This window comes from Diadema setosum, chromosome 20, assembly GCF_964275005.1.
Source record: "Diadema setosum chromosome 20, eeDiaSeto1, whole genome shotgun sequence".
NCBI lineage: Eukaryota > Metazoa > Echinodermata > Echinoidea > Diadematoida > Diadematidae > Diadema > Diadema setosum.
In genome coordinates this window covers 23,836,046-23,853,126 of record NC_092704.1, presented here as the reverse complement: position 1 = coordinate 23,853,126, position 17,081 = coordinate 23,836,046, and the positions used below count along the sequence as shown (strand labels likewise).

The 17,081-nt window shown below is 38.8% G+C and overlaps 2 protein-coding genes across 2 annotated transcripts in view; one reads left to right on the top strand and one right to left on the bottom strand.

The window, feature by feature from the left end:
* Positions 1-9,709, bottom strand: part of LOC140243940 (elongator complex protein 2-like) — a 29,529-nt gene extending 19,820 nt beyond the window's left edge. The window contains exons 1-9 of the mRNA XM_072323610.1: positions 9,578-9,709; positions 8,650-8,832; positions 7,453-7,762; positions 6,309-6,443; positions 5,283-5,432; positions 4,531-4,626; positions 4,142-4,245; positions 3,032-3,178; positions 1,916-2,068 (exon numbers count right to left, since the gene is read on the bottom strand). Of these exons, the coding sequence (XP_072179711.1) occupies positions 1,916-2,068; positions 3,032-3,178; positions 4,142-4,245; positions 4,531-4,626; positions 5,283-5,432; positions 6,309-6,443; positions 7,453-7,762; positions 8,650-8,832; positions 9,578-9,709 (1,410 nt within the window). The remainder of the gene's footprint in view (positions 1-1,915; positions 2,069-3,031; positions 3,179-4,141; positions 4,246-4,530; positions 4,627-5,282; positions 5,433-6,308; positions 6,444-7,452; positions 7,763-8,649; positions 8,833-9,577) is intronic.
* Positions 9,710-10,301: 592 nt separating this feature from the next.
* Positions 10,302-15,704, top strand: LOC140243520 (uncharacterized). The gene is made up of 5 exons (XM_072323191.1): positions 10,302-11,045; positions 11,683-11,853; positions 13,217-13,281; positions 14,239-14,377; positions 15,387-15,704. The coding sequence occupies exons 1-5, from the start codon at positions 10,302-10,304 to the stop codon at positions 15,702-15,704; spliced, it is 1,437 nt and encodes a 478-aa protein (XP_072179292.1).
* The last annotated feature ends 1,377 nt before the right edge of the window (positions 15,705-17,081 follow it).

The window sequence follows — 17,081 nt, the reverse complement described above, 5'->3', positions numbered from 1 at the left end:
GAGTATACTCGGGCAAGTGTCTATGGGAAATGTGTATTGTAGCGAAATCAGCCTGTCCTCAATGGGTCAACAGACAATGTGCAATATGACCATTCATGACCTAATGACAAATGAAACATATATTGCATTTGTTAGAGTGGTGTCAAGTCATTGTAGATCCAGGCCCAACGAATATCTTCTTCTTCTCCTCATTTTGTTGCCTTAGGTTTCATGAGGAGACTTTGGACTTGGCTTCATTTTTCCGTAATCCTACAAGCAGCATTCCATATTTGAATGATCTTTCTGAACAATTCTAAAAAAAAAGAAAAAGATTTGAATAACCAAAAATGATCTGCAATTCATTATTTACTGACCAAGCTGCATTACCACACAACTTCCCATTCTAAAGAGTGAATGAAAAATCTTGGTTAAATATCAATACAATGACAAGAGTCCAATCACACAATCATCATCTCATTAAAGTTCCTATGATTGTAAAAACAACAACAACATGCAATGACCCAAATATGGAATCAGGACTAGGTGCATCAATCAGCTGGAAACAGTGGCAGATCCAGGAGGGGGCACATCAGGTACAAGCCCCCCTCCCTTTAATTTTATTTATTTTTTCTTCAAATAAAAGAAATAACAAAAAAAAAACTTGAAAGGGGGCACATGCACTCCCTTCAATTTTTAATTGTATTGCGCTGAAAGGTATTAGCCCACATTTGTAAACCTGCAGCAATTGGTCTCATAGTTAGCATAGAGTTTGGGTATGATTGCAGTAACACCTGTGCAAAATTTCGTTCCAATTAGTCCATTACTTTCATAAAAATAAATGAAAATGTACCATAATCCGTATGCATGCGTATAACGCTCGCTAGCTCCGGTCCACGTACGTTTACATGTACAATGTACGTAGCTATAGTCCGCGCTCGTAATTCGATTTTGGGTCGGGTTGACCCGGTTTGAAAATTGATTTTAAAACGATGATTTTCTCTCTTTTATCGAATGGTATAGACAAAGAGCGACAGGTGAGGTATGTTACTGTAACGGTTATAACTTGTACTTGAAGTCATATTGGACCTGTTTTATGCAGTTTTGATTTTCGTGGGTTTGCAAATGTGGGCTAGTACCTTTAAGCCTCTTTTCTTTTTTTTTTTTTTTGCTTTTCAGATGTTATCGGGAAGTGGCACAAGAAAATACATGTTAAGGTTTTTTTTTTTTTTGCTTGTCAGCGGATTAGACCCGGAAGTTATAAATAAACTGCTTTGCACCCCCCCCCCCTTACAAAATTTCTGGATCCGCCCCTGACAAATGTGTGTGCAGAAGTCTCTGTGCCAATTTGCCATCACAGATCACATGGGTTGAGCATTTCAAAAGCTCACTATGAGCTCATCATTGAAAATCTATAATAGAATGGGTAGCAAGAATCTTGTAATCTCATTGTTCAAGAGATGAGTGTTGATTTTCTACTGGCCACATGCTGTCTTACAGTGGTACACGTTATCGTGCACTTGTAGCATGAGTGCGCGCACTTGTAGCAAGGGTTTGCGCACTAAGCAAGCATTCATGCACTCAGTACGAGATGCCTATTGGCTAAAAATCATGCATTCAGTAATTACTGGATGCATGATTTTGGGGCTTAAGTCTATGGCAAGCCAAATGGAAATTCATCCAGGAAATTTGCCATCAGGTAACATGATTGAAAAATGGATTTTTGGCAGGAAAATTGTCCCCATTCTTTAACAGAGATGACGCATATGTCTTTTCGTGCGTCAGTCCGAATAGTGTGCATGCAGTAACTATGGAATTTAGCTTAAATCCAGTCGGCTTGCCTCATGGATTAAGCATTCCATAGTTACCATATGCACCCAATGCCGGCTGATGCACTCATCAGGACTGTGCATCATTTGTATACTGTATTATAACCAACCTCCTTGTTGTCCCGTCTCCACGGCGCATGTAGCCTGGTGGTCTGGTCCAGTCCGACACTGAGGATAAAGTCACCACTGGGGCTCCAGACCAGGTCCTGCACCCCCGCAAAGTGACCACTGACCGTCACTGAAGGCGTCCATGCATTTTCTCCCTTTGAATGGAAAGATGTGATTGAAAAGTAGTATACTTTAATGCAAAGAGTTGAACTCTGCACAAATCAGTCAAATAAGACATGGGCAACAATTTGTTCTATCAGTCAAAGCTGGGCACCCCATTCAGACTTTAACCCGTTGAGGACAGGCTGATTTTGCTACAGCACGCATTTCCCATAGACACTTGCCCAAGTATACTCGGAACTCGTTCTCAATGGGTTAAAAAGGCCATCATGATCATTTGGCTATGACATCATTACAGTAGCACTTTATCATGGCTTTGTTCATGATACAGTGACTGAATGTCTCACTTGCAGGGTCTATAAATCCTACAATAGAATATATCTTAAAGTGAAATATGCATATATACACAATCTCATGAAATTGCTTCAAAACCATTATAACAAAAACACAATTTCAAAATTAATCTTATTCTAGGGACATACATGTATCAAATGAAATCTAGTCTCTTGGAAATTGAATACCTCAACAATTTATGGCCAAACGCTTTGGCATGAAATGGGTACATGAATCATATACAAACTGGGCAGAGTCTGAATTCATCTCACGAACATTGGGTCACACACAGAAACAAAAGCCACATGCAGAAATTCGACAATGTTTTAAATAGACATAGGTGCTAACATCACAGCTTGACTATTCAAAATTTTTAAGAATGCACTTCCCGGGCCCCGTTTTGTCAAAAGATAAAATCAATTTTACATTTCCTTACCACACAGGCTGACATAGACTTACAGTTGAAATCAATTATATAATCAATTTTAAGTCTTCTTAAAACAGGACCCAGGACTACAAAATCCATACAAACATACCCATCAGGGAGGTGAAAGGCATATCATTTCTTTCCCATTGATCTTGGAAAATTACTTATGACTTGAACAGGTATATCACTGCAAGAATAAAGGACTGTCATAAGCCCTAAGTCACAGTTACAGTTGTACCTCTGGACTATTGGTCTGGTCAGGTTCAGTTTTGGTCCAGACGTGAAATGCACCTTGGTAGCCATGGCCCAGTATGGCCCTGCCGTCGGGACCAAATTGGCACCCATAGAGGCCCAGTGTGTTGCCGCCTACTTCGCCAACACGCACCTGAAAAGACGGAGAAGGCAAACACCGTCAACTGCACAATCATGACATACACAACATATGGATGTTAAGATTAGTCTGACAGTTCATTTGAAGAGACGATTTATGTATATTGTTAACACAACATTTTTATTCCAAACTACAGGAAATTATCACAACACTTCCCAGCTGTTGAAGCCAGATCTTTCTCAAAAGAGCTGGACATTGGAAAAAATCTGTCATTAACCTGGATGGCAATTTGGGGTAATGGCAACACACTTCACAATGGTATTCTGAATCAGTTAGGAGTGAGTCTAAAAGAGAAAGAATACAATTTTACAAGCACAACAGTGAATATTTGAACAAAATCAGATTAAAAGTAAGAAAATTATGAAATTCTGGTGATTTGTCCATTTTTGCCGAACAGTTCTCAAACAGTTGCTAAAACAGTTGATAATAATATGCATAATAAAAAGTGAGCTGATATCATCACCTCTCCATTATCTCTCTTATTTCTCTTCTGTATTTACAATATACATAAACATCTTCCGGATACAAAGAAATTTGGAGAGTGGTCATGGGATAACAGGGTTTTGTTTTTTGTTGTTGTTGGGTTTTCTTTTTGTCAGAGAGTGAGTAGTGTGTAGAACATAAGAAACAATTCACCACCAAAGGGAAAGTTAATATCTATTAATATTTGTCTCCAAGGATTTTTTGCTGTCTAAAACTAGAAAGCATGCACACATTCTATTTGAGGAGACAAAAGCACATTTTGCAATATTTTTCTTGTGTTTGTTTTCTCATAACTATGGCAAGGATTACAAACTTCAACACCAAAAATGATCAGTTTGATGTGATGCTGCTACCACAGAAACAATCTCAAAATGCACACAGCTGATTGGCCACTGTGAAAGATATTTGCAAAAGCAGTAATGAACCAAAATGTGTCTTTCATACACACTTTCAATATGTCCTGGCCACTTTTACCTCATCAAGCCAAACTCCGCTTGCTTCGTCAAACCTCCAGATGATCATCGTCTTGTCCATAGAAGCCGACAGCAGACAAAGGGGCTGGTGTATTTTTCCTGCTTCTGTGGGGAGGTGGGGAGATATATGCATTGTTTCAATTCCAAGTGCTGCATTTCAGGACAACCCCTCTATCACAAACATTCCAAATCAAAGATACAACAATCCTAATTCCTTAGCTCAGTGCTACAACAATACAGCTAATGATATTAACACAATATCAATTTACCAAGCTCTAACAGATCATTTTGTAAACAGGGCATAAACTGACAGTGTTGCTGACATACATTTGAACATTAGGTGACACTGTACATAATCATATGGGGTGCTCCTCTACTGATATGTCTCACCTACTTCCACTGGTCTCTGCCAGTGCACTGCATAGACCCACTGCTCATGGCCCGCCAGTACTGACTCCAGGCTAACCGAATACTGGCACTCTCGACCTGTAGTTACCAGCCATGTAAGAAGGCGGTTTGGGGGGGGGGGGGGGTGGACAACAACAAAACAAGACAAAAAATTAGCAAAGTAGAAAACACTCACTGAAAAGATAACATATGTAGGAACCCCATTCGCAGACATAAAAAAGAAATACAAACAAAACAACAAAAAGCACATTAACATGTAACAATACACAAAGATTTTCTAAAAAAAAAAAAGTCTATACACATGTAATGGCAGGTCTCATATTGAAAACTTAGCTAAAAGTGCAAGTTCATAGCAAGGTGTAATTTGAGCAAAAGTGTTGGAAATTAGTCTGAATTGCAGAACAAATGTGTAAAATAGTCTGATGTGGTAAGACATATTTCTTTCTGCAAGTCATGATTTTTTTTTTTTTTTTTTTAGTTGTAACCCAAAGTTACCTTCTTTTACAGTTTTTCTTTCAACAAATATTTTTATAAAACAGCTGTGATAAAGAATAAAATACTTATGAAATTACGTTTCTGTTGTGTTTTGCTCTGTCTTTAAGGATTTTATGGTAATCTTTCCTTATGATTAGATATATTCATAATAATGATCACAACATCTCACCAAGGCTTAAAGACATTCACGACAAGTGATGCAGTGGTGTTTCTATTCATTAGCTATTTCTGATGCAAACCTTCATGTGAAATGGAAAATTTATTCTTCTTTAGTTGAATTTCCTGGATCTGGTCAGAGCTGGTTCCTGCCTGGGAACTACTGCAAGAAATTCTCCAGAGTCTGATGAAACAGTCTTGGGCACAGGAGGCAAGGAGATGGTTGCCGTTATCTAAATATTGTGGGAGAAGTTTAGGTTCAGTATGATATATTTTTAGAAAGAAGATGTAAAATACATCTATGATCAACAAGTACCGGTAAACACATACATTGAAATTCAACTGAATGAGGGAAAAAACTTCGAAAATGAAGCTTAAAAAACCAAATGTCATTCAATCTAACTAGATGTATAAAAAAATTCAATATTTAATTTCTACATACACAAAGTGAGGGAAAATGTTCAGTGTCCAATAATTCTTACTAGTTATATCTATGTGAGTGAAATCTGTCTACTTGCAAACATGGATGTTAAACGATGGTGTACAACACAAATCAATTTATGAAACACTTCTGCAGTATTAATGCTTTTCAACAACAACAAAAAAAAAACAATATTCTGAGAGTGGAATGTTGTACCATTACAATAGTTAAAGGCAGTCAGTCATCAGATATTATAGCTCCTTGATCAAATAAATCTTGTTTCATATAAACCAACCGCTGTAATTTTCCAAAGCCACGACTAGCGTGGGCTTGCTAGAATAGAACTGCCCATCCATGCCAAAGTACATTTATTGGTAATGGTTAGCTCCAGTGGAGCGGGATTCTTCAGCTACATATAAAGCTTTACACAATTTGTTATGAGGATTAGGAGCCAAACACAAGTATACATGATGGAGATGTATACAATGTTCGGGGTCCAGCCATGCAAACTTTGCACCAGGTTGGGGTAGTCCGAAACTGACAGTGGATCATTGTTGTTCCCAGCAAGTTTTGCACAGATATGAACTCCTGTGCACTACTAACACAGGTGCGGACAAGGGAACAAATATGGCTGTGCGTATAACATTCACACCTGTCAGTTTTGAAAATGCGCCTATTAATGTCTCACCATCATATGCAAATTCCAGAGAGCGAATCCAATCTTCATGGCCATCTAGACTCTGAACCTTGACAAACTTTCCTTCAGAACTCTCCACGTACAAGTGTATCTTACAGTCATCTCCACCCAGGGCAAGAACTGGAACTGAAATCAATTGTATAAAATGAGACTATTTGTATGTAACATTAATAAAGAAAGTGGATGATGATAAAAATCAGACATACATTGCTCAACAGTTGTGTATTCTCCAGTATCCCCTCCCTTCCCCCCCCCCAAAAAAAAAAGGAAAGAAAGAAAAGAAAACAAACACCCCATTACAGAAAAGAAACACAAAAAATACTAAATTACAAATATTCAAGAAATGAAATCTTACTACGTGTGAGGTAGAATTGTTCCAATCTGTACTTGGCATACCTAATTATGCAGCATACCGGTACATTAGCCTGGATGCAATTATCATAACACATGCACATCATTTCTATAAATGATTCTGATCACTTACAATACCTCTACATCTAACTTTAGGCATCCACAATGTCTTGTTTATGTGTCTTCAACATTAAATGTTTAATTTAATAGTAAACTCGTATTTTTGCTCAGTTGTTTGAAGTTATCAAAGTTTGCAAATGTACCTGTATCCCTGGCAAAGTAAGACATAATGCTAATGAGACACTGATAGATGCTTACTGCAAAATATATGAAATTTGATGATAGTGACAAAGTTTATGTTTACGGCTTTAACAGTTGCAAGGAAATTACTTTTCTATTAAGTGTGTAAGAGTGTAACAAAACTCTAATCTTCTTTAGCAATACTGATCAATAGAGGACATGGCTACACTAGAGGACTGGCAAAAAGTAGATGTACTGATGGCATAAAGCATTCAATTTCACTTCACAGGGGCTAAAATGTTGGATGGATGTGATTACAGTTTGGTAAGATGTAACATACAAAAACACCATTCCTGACTTCATCAGACGACATATACAAGAGGTAAGCATTCTTGATTCAGGTAGTGCATAAGTGAGGTAATGTAATGCATGCCCAGAGCTTACAAAGCAATACACCATATCAGCATGCAAATTGAATAGACTTTGATTGATGCATGCTGATGCTTAGCACTTGCAAACATATATGATTCGCTATTCTACTTACCATTACTACCTAGCTCGCTGAGAGCGACATCCAAGGCAAACCCGGAACCAAACGAGATGCTCTGCCGCTCCACAAATTCTCCTCCTTCTCCTCCCTCTCCGCCGCCATCTACACCTCCTCCCAAGTCTTTACCCGAATCTGTGTTCTCTTCACCTCTATCTACCCTTTCCCATATCCTGACCGTGGAGTCTGTCGATGCACTGACAACTAACGTTCTCCGACTGTGAGAGTTTTGCCCACTGGTGACGTAGCCAGCATCAAGAGCTATCACCGATCCAGTGTGTCCACTGAGAGACGCTAATGATGAAAACTGTCCAATGGTAAAAAGGCAAACAAAACACTGCATGACTATTTCACCAGTGATATATCACAGTTCATACTTTTATTTTGCTTCCTGAGGTTTCAAGTTCTCATTTTGTTGTTTCCTTTAATCTCTTTGAGAAAGGAAATCCTTAAGAGGAAAAAGATAATATGTGACCGTGCACCACATAACAAACAAAAAGTCGCACCCCTTTATTTTACACAAGGACTCAAAAAAGGTGAAATGGGTCAACTAAGTCAATCTTGAGTTTTTCATATTTTCTGAAAGAGCTATCTTTCCTATTCTTTAGTTTGGGATCATTAACACGAATGGGGAAGTGTGTTTTTCTACAACCCTTTTTGGGGGAGAGTATAGAATGATCAAGTATGTATTAGAGGCCCCTTTTCATTTCTAGAAATCCTTTGTACACTCTTCACTTTCAAGTCTAATAACTTTTCAAAGGATAATGCTACTGTGTTGTAAGTTGGCGTTAATCATGGACAGAATGTGTTAATAGAACATGCTCAATTTCAGCTTAATCCGATAATCCCTTCATTGTTGTTGCTCCGGTGGTTGACATCATGTTTTGTCCCTTTCATCGCACAGCTAGCGCAGCTTGGTGAAAGATGAAACGCTTGAATAGACCCTGTAGCTGTACTTCATAGCCTCTTCATAGCCTCATTTTTCCAGAGTGTGTGCTTTCTTTCCATTATTTAGGTAGGTTAGGGGAGTCCATTTGAATTAAGTTATACATCATTTTAAAGCTTAGAGTCTGCTCTTCCAGAACCTGCTCCTAACTAAAAATCCATGTCTGGCGACTTTTTGTTGGTTTTGTTAAATCCAAAATCCATGATGTGAATTGTCACAGGCGACAGCATGCAGCAGCAACTCCTTACCTTGTTCCCCTCACCTCCCCACAGAATGATGGCACCATCAGTGGATCCTGACACCAGTTCCGCCCTGTGTGCCCCCTCCTGCTGCCCCCTGCCTCGATGGCTCCGGACCTCAATCCACTTGACGCAGTTGACTCGGTCTTTGTGCCCTGTCAGCATTGGTGATATGGGGCTGGTCACCCCATCCTTGATGATAAATCAAATAAAAATTACACAGAGTGTAAAATCAGACAAAAATATGTCTACCATAATGCCTCATGAATATTACACCATTGCTGCTATAAACTATTTCAACAACCTCTCACATATAGAGAGCACAATACCATAAACACCGATCAATTTCACTTGCTATAAAAAATAAATATCAACTAGAGTGTTCTAGTAGAATTTCTAGTAATGGTTTTGATTATAAAAAAGCTGTTCTGCTAGTCTTGAATTTACCTTGTTTTAAAAGATCTATTGACTATGGTATTTTCTTTTATACAGTCTACATAAATATCTATGAGGTCAGACATTACAATTCAGAGACAGTTTTTTTTTAGGTAATTTAGTAAAATTCGTTAAGTCTAGTTTGGATCAATTGACAATAATGTCATGCATGTCTATTTTGACTATCAATGCATATGCATGAGCCATAAACGGCAATTATAGTTATGATATCAGGGATAATGCGGTTTATGGCATATTCATAACATGCCATGGCAGAAGCCTTATAGGAAAAATAGCAGACTATTCACATGGCTCTGTATTTCATGGTGTTCATGTACGTGGATCCTTCTAACCCATTTTTAGTCAGGCTATGCTACAGGTCCCGGCGATGGTAACATGTAATGCAGTATCTGGGACTACACTACAACGCAAAAGACCTTCTTCGATCTTCGTCCAAATGATATTTATGACATCAGATGATAAGAATCATGTATATACTTACAACAAACGTAGATATAGCAATGGAATTAAACGTCCCGAATGCTATTTTCCCATCATTTCCCCAGTGAACGCAGTGTGGCACTCGATTACATGCCACACTGATGTAGCATGAATTAAAATTTTCGTCAGCCATTCTTTCTATGGAATGCTAATAAAGCAAATCCTATAAATTGTTGTTAAGCAGAATATTCTCATATTAGACAATAGTTTCTATTTCAAAATGAATTTAACTTGTAAATTCATCATTGATTATACCTTATGAATACAAAATTTGTGAACATTTTCAGTCAAGTTTGGTATTTTACTTCCTCGTTAATACTCAAAATAATTCATCATACAGCATTCCATATAAGGATAATTAGTCTTGCTTCTTACTCCTTGAAAGCCCCTTCGAAAACTTGCTTGAAAAATTTGCTTTCATTATCTATCATTCACCAATAAATACCTATGGTATAGGTCACAATTCCAAATTTTTAAGTGAAACCAATACAGAATTCCTCTATACATCTGTAAAGTGACAGTTGTCTGGTTACTTTCACAAAATATCATGTGACAAATTTCAAGGGGTCTTCATCGAAGCATTTTGTTATCTGCATAGATAAAATCGATGAAACCAGAAGAGATGTGCTGTGTGTGCTGTAGATGATGATGATGCGGATCGATCGGAGCCTAGCCAGCGATAAGCGCTGTCAACATCTACCGGAACTCAGTTCAGCACGGACAGGATGACGCCGAAACGTCAAATTTACATCATTTCGATCATAATTTCCATCAACTTCTCGTTGACTAATCAGGCGATAAGTTCAGGTGGTACTAAAGAAAATGATACTGAAACTCTTGAGCCCGGTTATTTCTTCGCCAAGTTTGCCTCAAAATTATCTGCACTAAATTTCAGAGTTGGTCGCCGAAGCAACACCGTGTATAACACCAATAATGACCATCGTAGTGCCTGTCCTCCACTGCGAGACGGCTCGCCCGAGGAGATCGGCCCCTGGCCAAGCCGCAGGAAATCCACTAGGGTACCGGTGCCAAGATCTCAGGCCAAGGTAGCACCCGTGACAGCCAGACCGTCTTCTTTGTTTAACAATTCTGACTTCGGGAATGTGATGAGGTCAAGGTGTTTTGGCCAGGTCGGCTTTCCCGCCTGCTACAGTGCCGAGAACCATGGTGATGTAATCTTGAGGCAGGTCGTCGCAGACTATGCAGAATTTTCTAGCAAATGGCTGCCAAAATGCAGAGTGACAAAAGAATGTGCGAGAGTTGCTGAGAAGGGAAGGGCACAGCTCGCCTGGGTAAGGTCAAGATGGTTGCGAATTTCCTCCAATCGGTCATCGATTTTGCCCGTTTGCTACGACATGGGTGACCTGAAGGAGTTGTCTCCAGAACGCATGGAACCTTGGTGGTTTGACTACTGCTGCTTTACCGGTGCCATTTGTGAACCTTTTTCAACCGTGACAGGGTGGGGGAAGGTAAAAATTAATTACTCACATTACCAATGTTCCTGTTTGTTGTGGGCATGTACATCCAGTATTAACTCATCTGCCATGATTGTGAGGGTATGAAATCTATTGGCACTATAGGGTGGTCTAGTTATAAACAGAGGACATTTGTGAACTCATGCTGTGAGATACACTGTATGTATGTGACTTGATCAATATGCAGATTTTACTTCTTATTGTTTGTAGATAATTTACATCTTTTTTTTTCTGTTCTTTCCAGATTCTGAAGTAAATAAATTGGTGCTCAAGGACACGAAAGCACGGTTTATCTCAGATATAATGGCTAAATCCCACAAAGGCACATTCTATCTCCTAATTTTTTTAATTTATTTTACCATCTTAGAACATGCCGTATCAAATAGTTCATGGTGGGAAATAATTTGTGGTCTTAAACATAACTTATATCAAAAAAGCCACCTTATCCTTGATAAACTACATTTACATGTTTTTTTTTTTTGCTTTTTTTTTTACATGTAGTATTGAGACCTTAATATGTGTTATGAGAGTAAGATGTTTAGATTGTAGGTGGCATCCAACGCAATTGTTACATATTTAAGCAAGGTATAATATTTTGTATCGCTCCTGCCTCCTTTTTCACTGTTCCCAGCTGCTAATCCAAGATGAAGGCTCAGCAACAAGAGTCTCAGGTCATCTTCGGGTCCTGCATAACACCACATGTCCGACTGCTGGTGAAAATACCACAGAAGCTGGTTTGGATAGCTGCATCATCAGCACCATCACAGCATGGAATGTTCTGAGCGGGCCAACCTCTTCAAAGGTATTCAGGGATATGGGACTTTGCTTGAGTGATTGTCATCTGTAGAGCTTTGTGGGTAGTAATAGTCACACATGAAGGCATAATTTTGCAGTACTGGTTAATAGCACCACGACATGGTTCCCCAAATTTCTATGAAATCAATCAAAATGCTCTATCCTTAGGTCTTTTTGAGAGACTGTGTTACAGGAAAAAATAGTTATAACTGATGACATTTTGAATACTGTAATTCACCAAATGAACATTCATTTTTATGTACATGTAGCATGCATTGTATTGGCAGTTTATGTCAGTTGTGCATGGATGGTGCCCATGGTAACAGGCAATACATACAAATTTTAGAAAAATCGTATTCTTTGTTTCTAAATTTGTTCCAAAAGTTGTGTTTTTTATGTGTTGGGTTTAGTCAAATGTGCAGCACTGTGCACTTTTCTTCCTACAAATGTATGCTGCTTTTGTTAATGTATTGAGGATAATTTCTGATGTTGTGTCCTGGTAATGTGTGTTACATAAAGCCTAGTGGCTGTACTGGACATCAAACATTTATGGGGAATCAAATTTAAGAATTATGTTTTTTATTTATTAGATAAGTGCACAAACTAACTTCTTCCCATAGATGTAAATATGTGTAAGTGCATACCCAAATTTTTGGTGTCAAAAAGGCCATTTTTGAGATCTCAATACCCATAGGAAAGAAAGTTATTGATGCTTTGACCAAAGTTTATCTATACTATCTCTTGTAAAAAGATAAAGGACCCTTTGAAAATAAGGCAGAACTGTACTTGAGGCAATGGCAATAGGACATTATAAATCTGTGCCAAAATCTCTCTGGTCAAGTTTCTAAATGTGCCAGGGTAATGGAGGAATACATATGAAGGCTGAGGCACGACAAGATGATCTGCAATATAATATCTGAAGACACTGGATGAAAGACACAAGTGTGAATCATTATATTTGTTCTGATGTACTGCGTTGTTTCTTGGTCAAATAGATTATAATGATTATGATAATACACTGAAAGTTTGGGAAACAACTTTCTTCATCTTAAAAAAAAGATGAATAATTAGTGAACATTTCTATAGAACAACAGTCCATCAAAAAGGTGCTTAGAGGAGAAAAAGGAATGGAACAAGAATCAAAAAATAAGTATGTGAAAGGAAAATTTTTGTTTGTTTGTTTTTACTTGCAAGAATTTGATACAGTGTGCTATGAAGGAAAATAATGACACAACTCCTTGAACTAGAGGACTGTAATATTCAAAGTTTAGAAAAGGCATTCATACTAGATGTAGTTGTCATTCAACAGAGTATTACTACTGGATATCTGTTAAAGAGGTACTAGTATTGTAATGTTTGTTTCCTTCCAGATGCAGGCAGATGCTCTTAGCACACTGGTAAAATGCAGCCCAGATCTGTGGGTGGATCCAGTGAAGTAAGTCCTCTGAAATGTGTACGGTAGTGATGATTACATACCAGACGCTTATTACCCTGCAAGGTGTTATTTTCCCATTCAGCTGTTCAAATGCTTTGCCTTGGGTTTAGTGGTTCTTTAGGTGGTTTAAAAGGTAAAAATCAATCAATAATTTTGAAAAGTGAAACTCAGCTAGTACAATGTTTTTAGTGTCCCCCCTCCCCCCCCCCCCCCATTTTCCTTGTTTGTTGTTAGTAATACCATTCGGGGGGGCTCTTAATTACCCCGTTTATACTAAGGAAAAAGGGGGTTCTGAAACCCCCTGTAGCTGCTTCGAGCAGGCTTTCAGCTCAGTATAAACAGACAGAATTCAGAAAAGGCGATCCGGTCGGGTCGGGTTCTGAAACCTCCTATGGGGGGAGGTTTCAGAACCCGCTATAGCAGGCTCGAGGAGGTTCGACTGCAGTATAAACGCAAAGGGGGTTCGAGAAGCCGCTTTTTGGCCGACCCGGAGGTAATTGCTGAAGGTCATCACCTGCTTACGTAAACAACCCAGCCATCTCGACCAATCCCCGCTGCAGAAAGCCTTCCAACTGGCACACTGTCACTCAAAAGCCCACGCCATAAATCAGAGGGGAGGAGAAGGTTGGGCCTGCTAGGGCCTGATAGGGTCTGCTTTTGGCGAGCAGTATAAACAGACAAGAGGCTGCTTTTTCAGAGTGGGTTTTCGAACCTCCTCGAGCAGGCTCTGAAACCCGCTAGCAGTATAAACGGGGTAAATAATTCTTCAAGGTTAGACACTGTGACGTGCACTAATTCAATGTTTGCAGTTTTTCCCCCATTCTGCCTGCTTGTTGGTTATGACAGCAGTTTATATCAAGGCATAAGGGGGGGGGGGGTCTGCTAATCTCATTTTATATTTGTTTAATTGTTTTTGCATCACATGTTAATGAATGTTTGTTGATGTTGTCTCACCAGAACATTTGAGTCTCTGCTGAACAAGCTGGAGATGTCGGAGGCACAGGCCGTCCGTGCCCTCTTTGACTCTCACCTCCCCGCCCGGATGGGTACAACGTCTGAGCAGGTGATGAAGACACACTCCAGTGGGCCCATTATGGTGAGAATGAACTTGTTATATAAATATCCAACACAATCCTAATCATTTCATTGGCCAATGCTCATCATGTGATGGCCAAAGGGATATCTTGTGCATTTACCCAAGCAAGCTTTTAATTTTTTTTTCCTGTCTGACCAAAAAAAAAAAAAAAAAAAAAGACTCTTTAAACCACAAATCTTTGCAGTACTGCTCAGTCTAATCATGTTTCCAAAATGTTTTATCACCTATCATTGCATTAAAGAGACAAATGCAAAAGCTGTGTCTGTCATGCCATGTGTAAGACTGAGTATCATATTCTTCATAATGCTTATACAGATACAACCAGGAAAATCTTCAGTGATATTTTGTCTATGCTTATAATTTTTACATTTTGTTGAGCACATAATGAAGGATTAATGTTTGTAAGTGTTAAAAGATGCAGGCATTCAGGTGGAGGAAATTGCAGTAAAAGCTATTTGTGCTCTAAAATGTCAGGATCTGTTTATGATATTTTGAAGTATTAAGATTTGAGGCATTTCATATGCATGTTGCTTTTGGATTGATCTAGTACATTCAAATGCTTCGATCACCACAAGCTTGACTCCATGTACAAATGACCACTTCAAAGGTGACCTCTTCAGAATCGTTTGTGTCTGCTCTATGGCTTCCATAATCGACCACTTGTGAAATTGTTTTATGAACTGCAATTTGCAAAGTAGTACACCCATGAAAAGTGGCATGCATGACAATGTTCTGGAGATTATGTGTTGTGCCAAATATAAATACAGTGGAAACTCAATAAGATATCTGATATAACAAAATAGCTGATATAACTATTCTCTCCATTCACAATGAATTTATTTCTTTTGTTTTATATTGTTTATTGACTACTGATATTACAAAATATCTGATAAAGAACTTAATTGTTGTGGTCCCAAGGATCTCATTATACTGAGTACCCACTGTACTTGGAATGAGTCAAACGTGAAAAAAAAAAAAAATGTCCCGACCCACCTGTCTTTGCACCCAGAAACCGCACGAGTTTGAGATGACGCCGAGGGCCGTCTCCGGCATCGTCGTGGTGATCATCCTCATCTCCCTCAGCATCCTGATCGGCGCCTGGGCCGTCTACCAGAAGGTGCAGTCCTGGCGCCACCCACGCAACCACATCCAGTATGCCCCCATCTTCATGCAGGATGACTTCCTGGACGGCAGCCAGGAGGAGCTCGAGACGGTCGGCCGATGGAGCCGGGTGGAGGACCTGGGACCGGACTCAGATGCGGCCACGGACGAAAATGGTGATGCCGGTGGTGGTGGTGGTGGTGGTGGCAGTGGTGGTGGTGGTTAATTGAAGGAAGGCACCGATACAAATGTTGGTGATTTGAGCAAGAGGTAGGTGGAAGAAATTTCTGTGCACTCCCATTATAATGAACATGGTTACAATGAAACTCTTGGTGCAACGAAGTAAGAATTCCGGTGCCAAAACTATCACATTCTTTATATCATTATAGATTATGCAGTACTGTTTGGCTATAAAGAAATTTCAGTACAACGAAAGAAAACTGCCCGTACGGAGGACGTTGTTATAATGGGAGTCGCCTGTACTATAAAAGGGATGGTTAGTTGAGAAGGATGCTTGTGGTAACAAAAGACAGTGGAGATAATTGTGGTGGTGGTGATGATGATGATGATGATGATGATGATGATGATGATGATGTTAACGACAGGCTAGCACAAGAACTGCTCATTCTTTGAGTGTAAACTCTATGTAGGAAACAGTGAAAGGAATAGTTTGAGATCAGGAGGAACATGTTATCAATCTGTCTATTTTTCCACCAAGACACACTCCACAGAAAAAGAGCCAAATGGATCGTCAACATTTGTAACAGCAGCACATTAATGTAGAACAAATCACCGTAGGAATACCTGAACGATCTTTGTTGTAGTATGATATTGATATCACTTTTTCACTGAAAACATTTTGTAGCTATTTTGATTTTAGTCTGTGTCAGCTTAATATGTTGATGTTTGTATAGCCTATATGATGCACTGTAAAAGTGGATATTTTCGTGCGACTAATTTTTCGCGCTCGGCCGGGTGAGAAGAGTTTCGCGTGTTTTTAATTTTGCGGAATTAAGACATCATGCACATGAACATATGGAAAGCAAAAATATTTGCGTGCTTTTATTTTCGCGCTAGTTTCTGGTTGTGCGAAATGCGCGAAAATTTCAACACCGCGAAAATTTCCACTTTTACAGTATGATGTTAAGGTAACACTTGATTTGAATGAGCATATGAGCACAGGTAAATTACCTGTTACCTGTACATGTACAAATATCATTTAAAGTAGAATAATCCTCTGATCAGACTTGAGTCTTCATACTATATGTATGAAAAATATCCTGTTCTTTTCTGTTCTGCTTTTGTATGTGAATTCCCATTTCAAACATTCCACTAGTTAGATGTTGTTTTTTGAATGCATGAATAGACTGTTTATAAATAGATTAAACACGATTATGATCTCTTCATATTATCTGAAAATATCTGAGTTGCTCACACACATCAAATTTAATGGGAAATGTTGGCAAACATTTTGTATGGAAAATGAGTGGGTCAAGGTAGAGACCAGACTTAAAAGAACAACAACAAAAGTTTGGTTACTTTTTTCTTAATGTCTTAATACATGTATGTACAGGTTGATACGAAGTCATAATAATTATAGTAT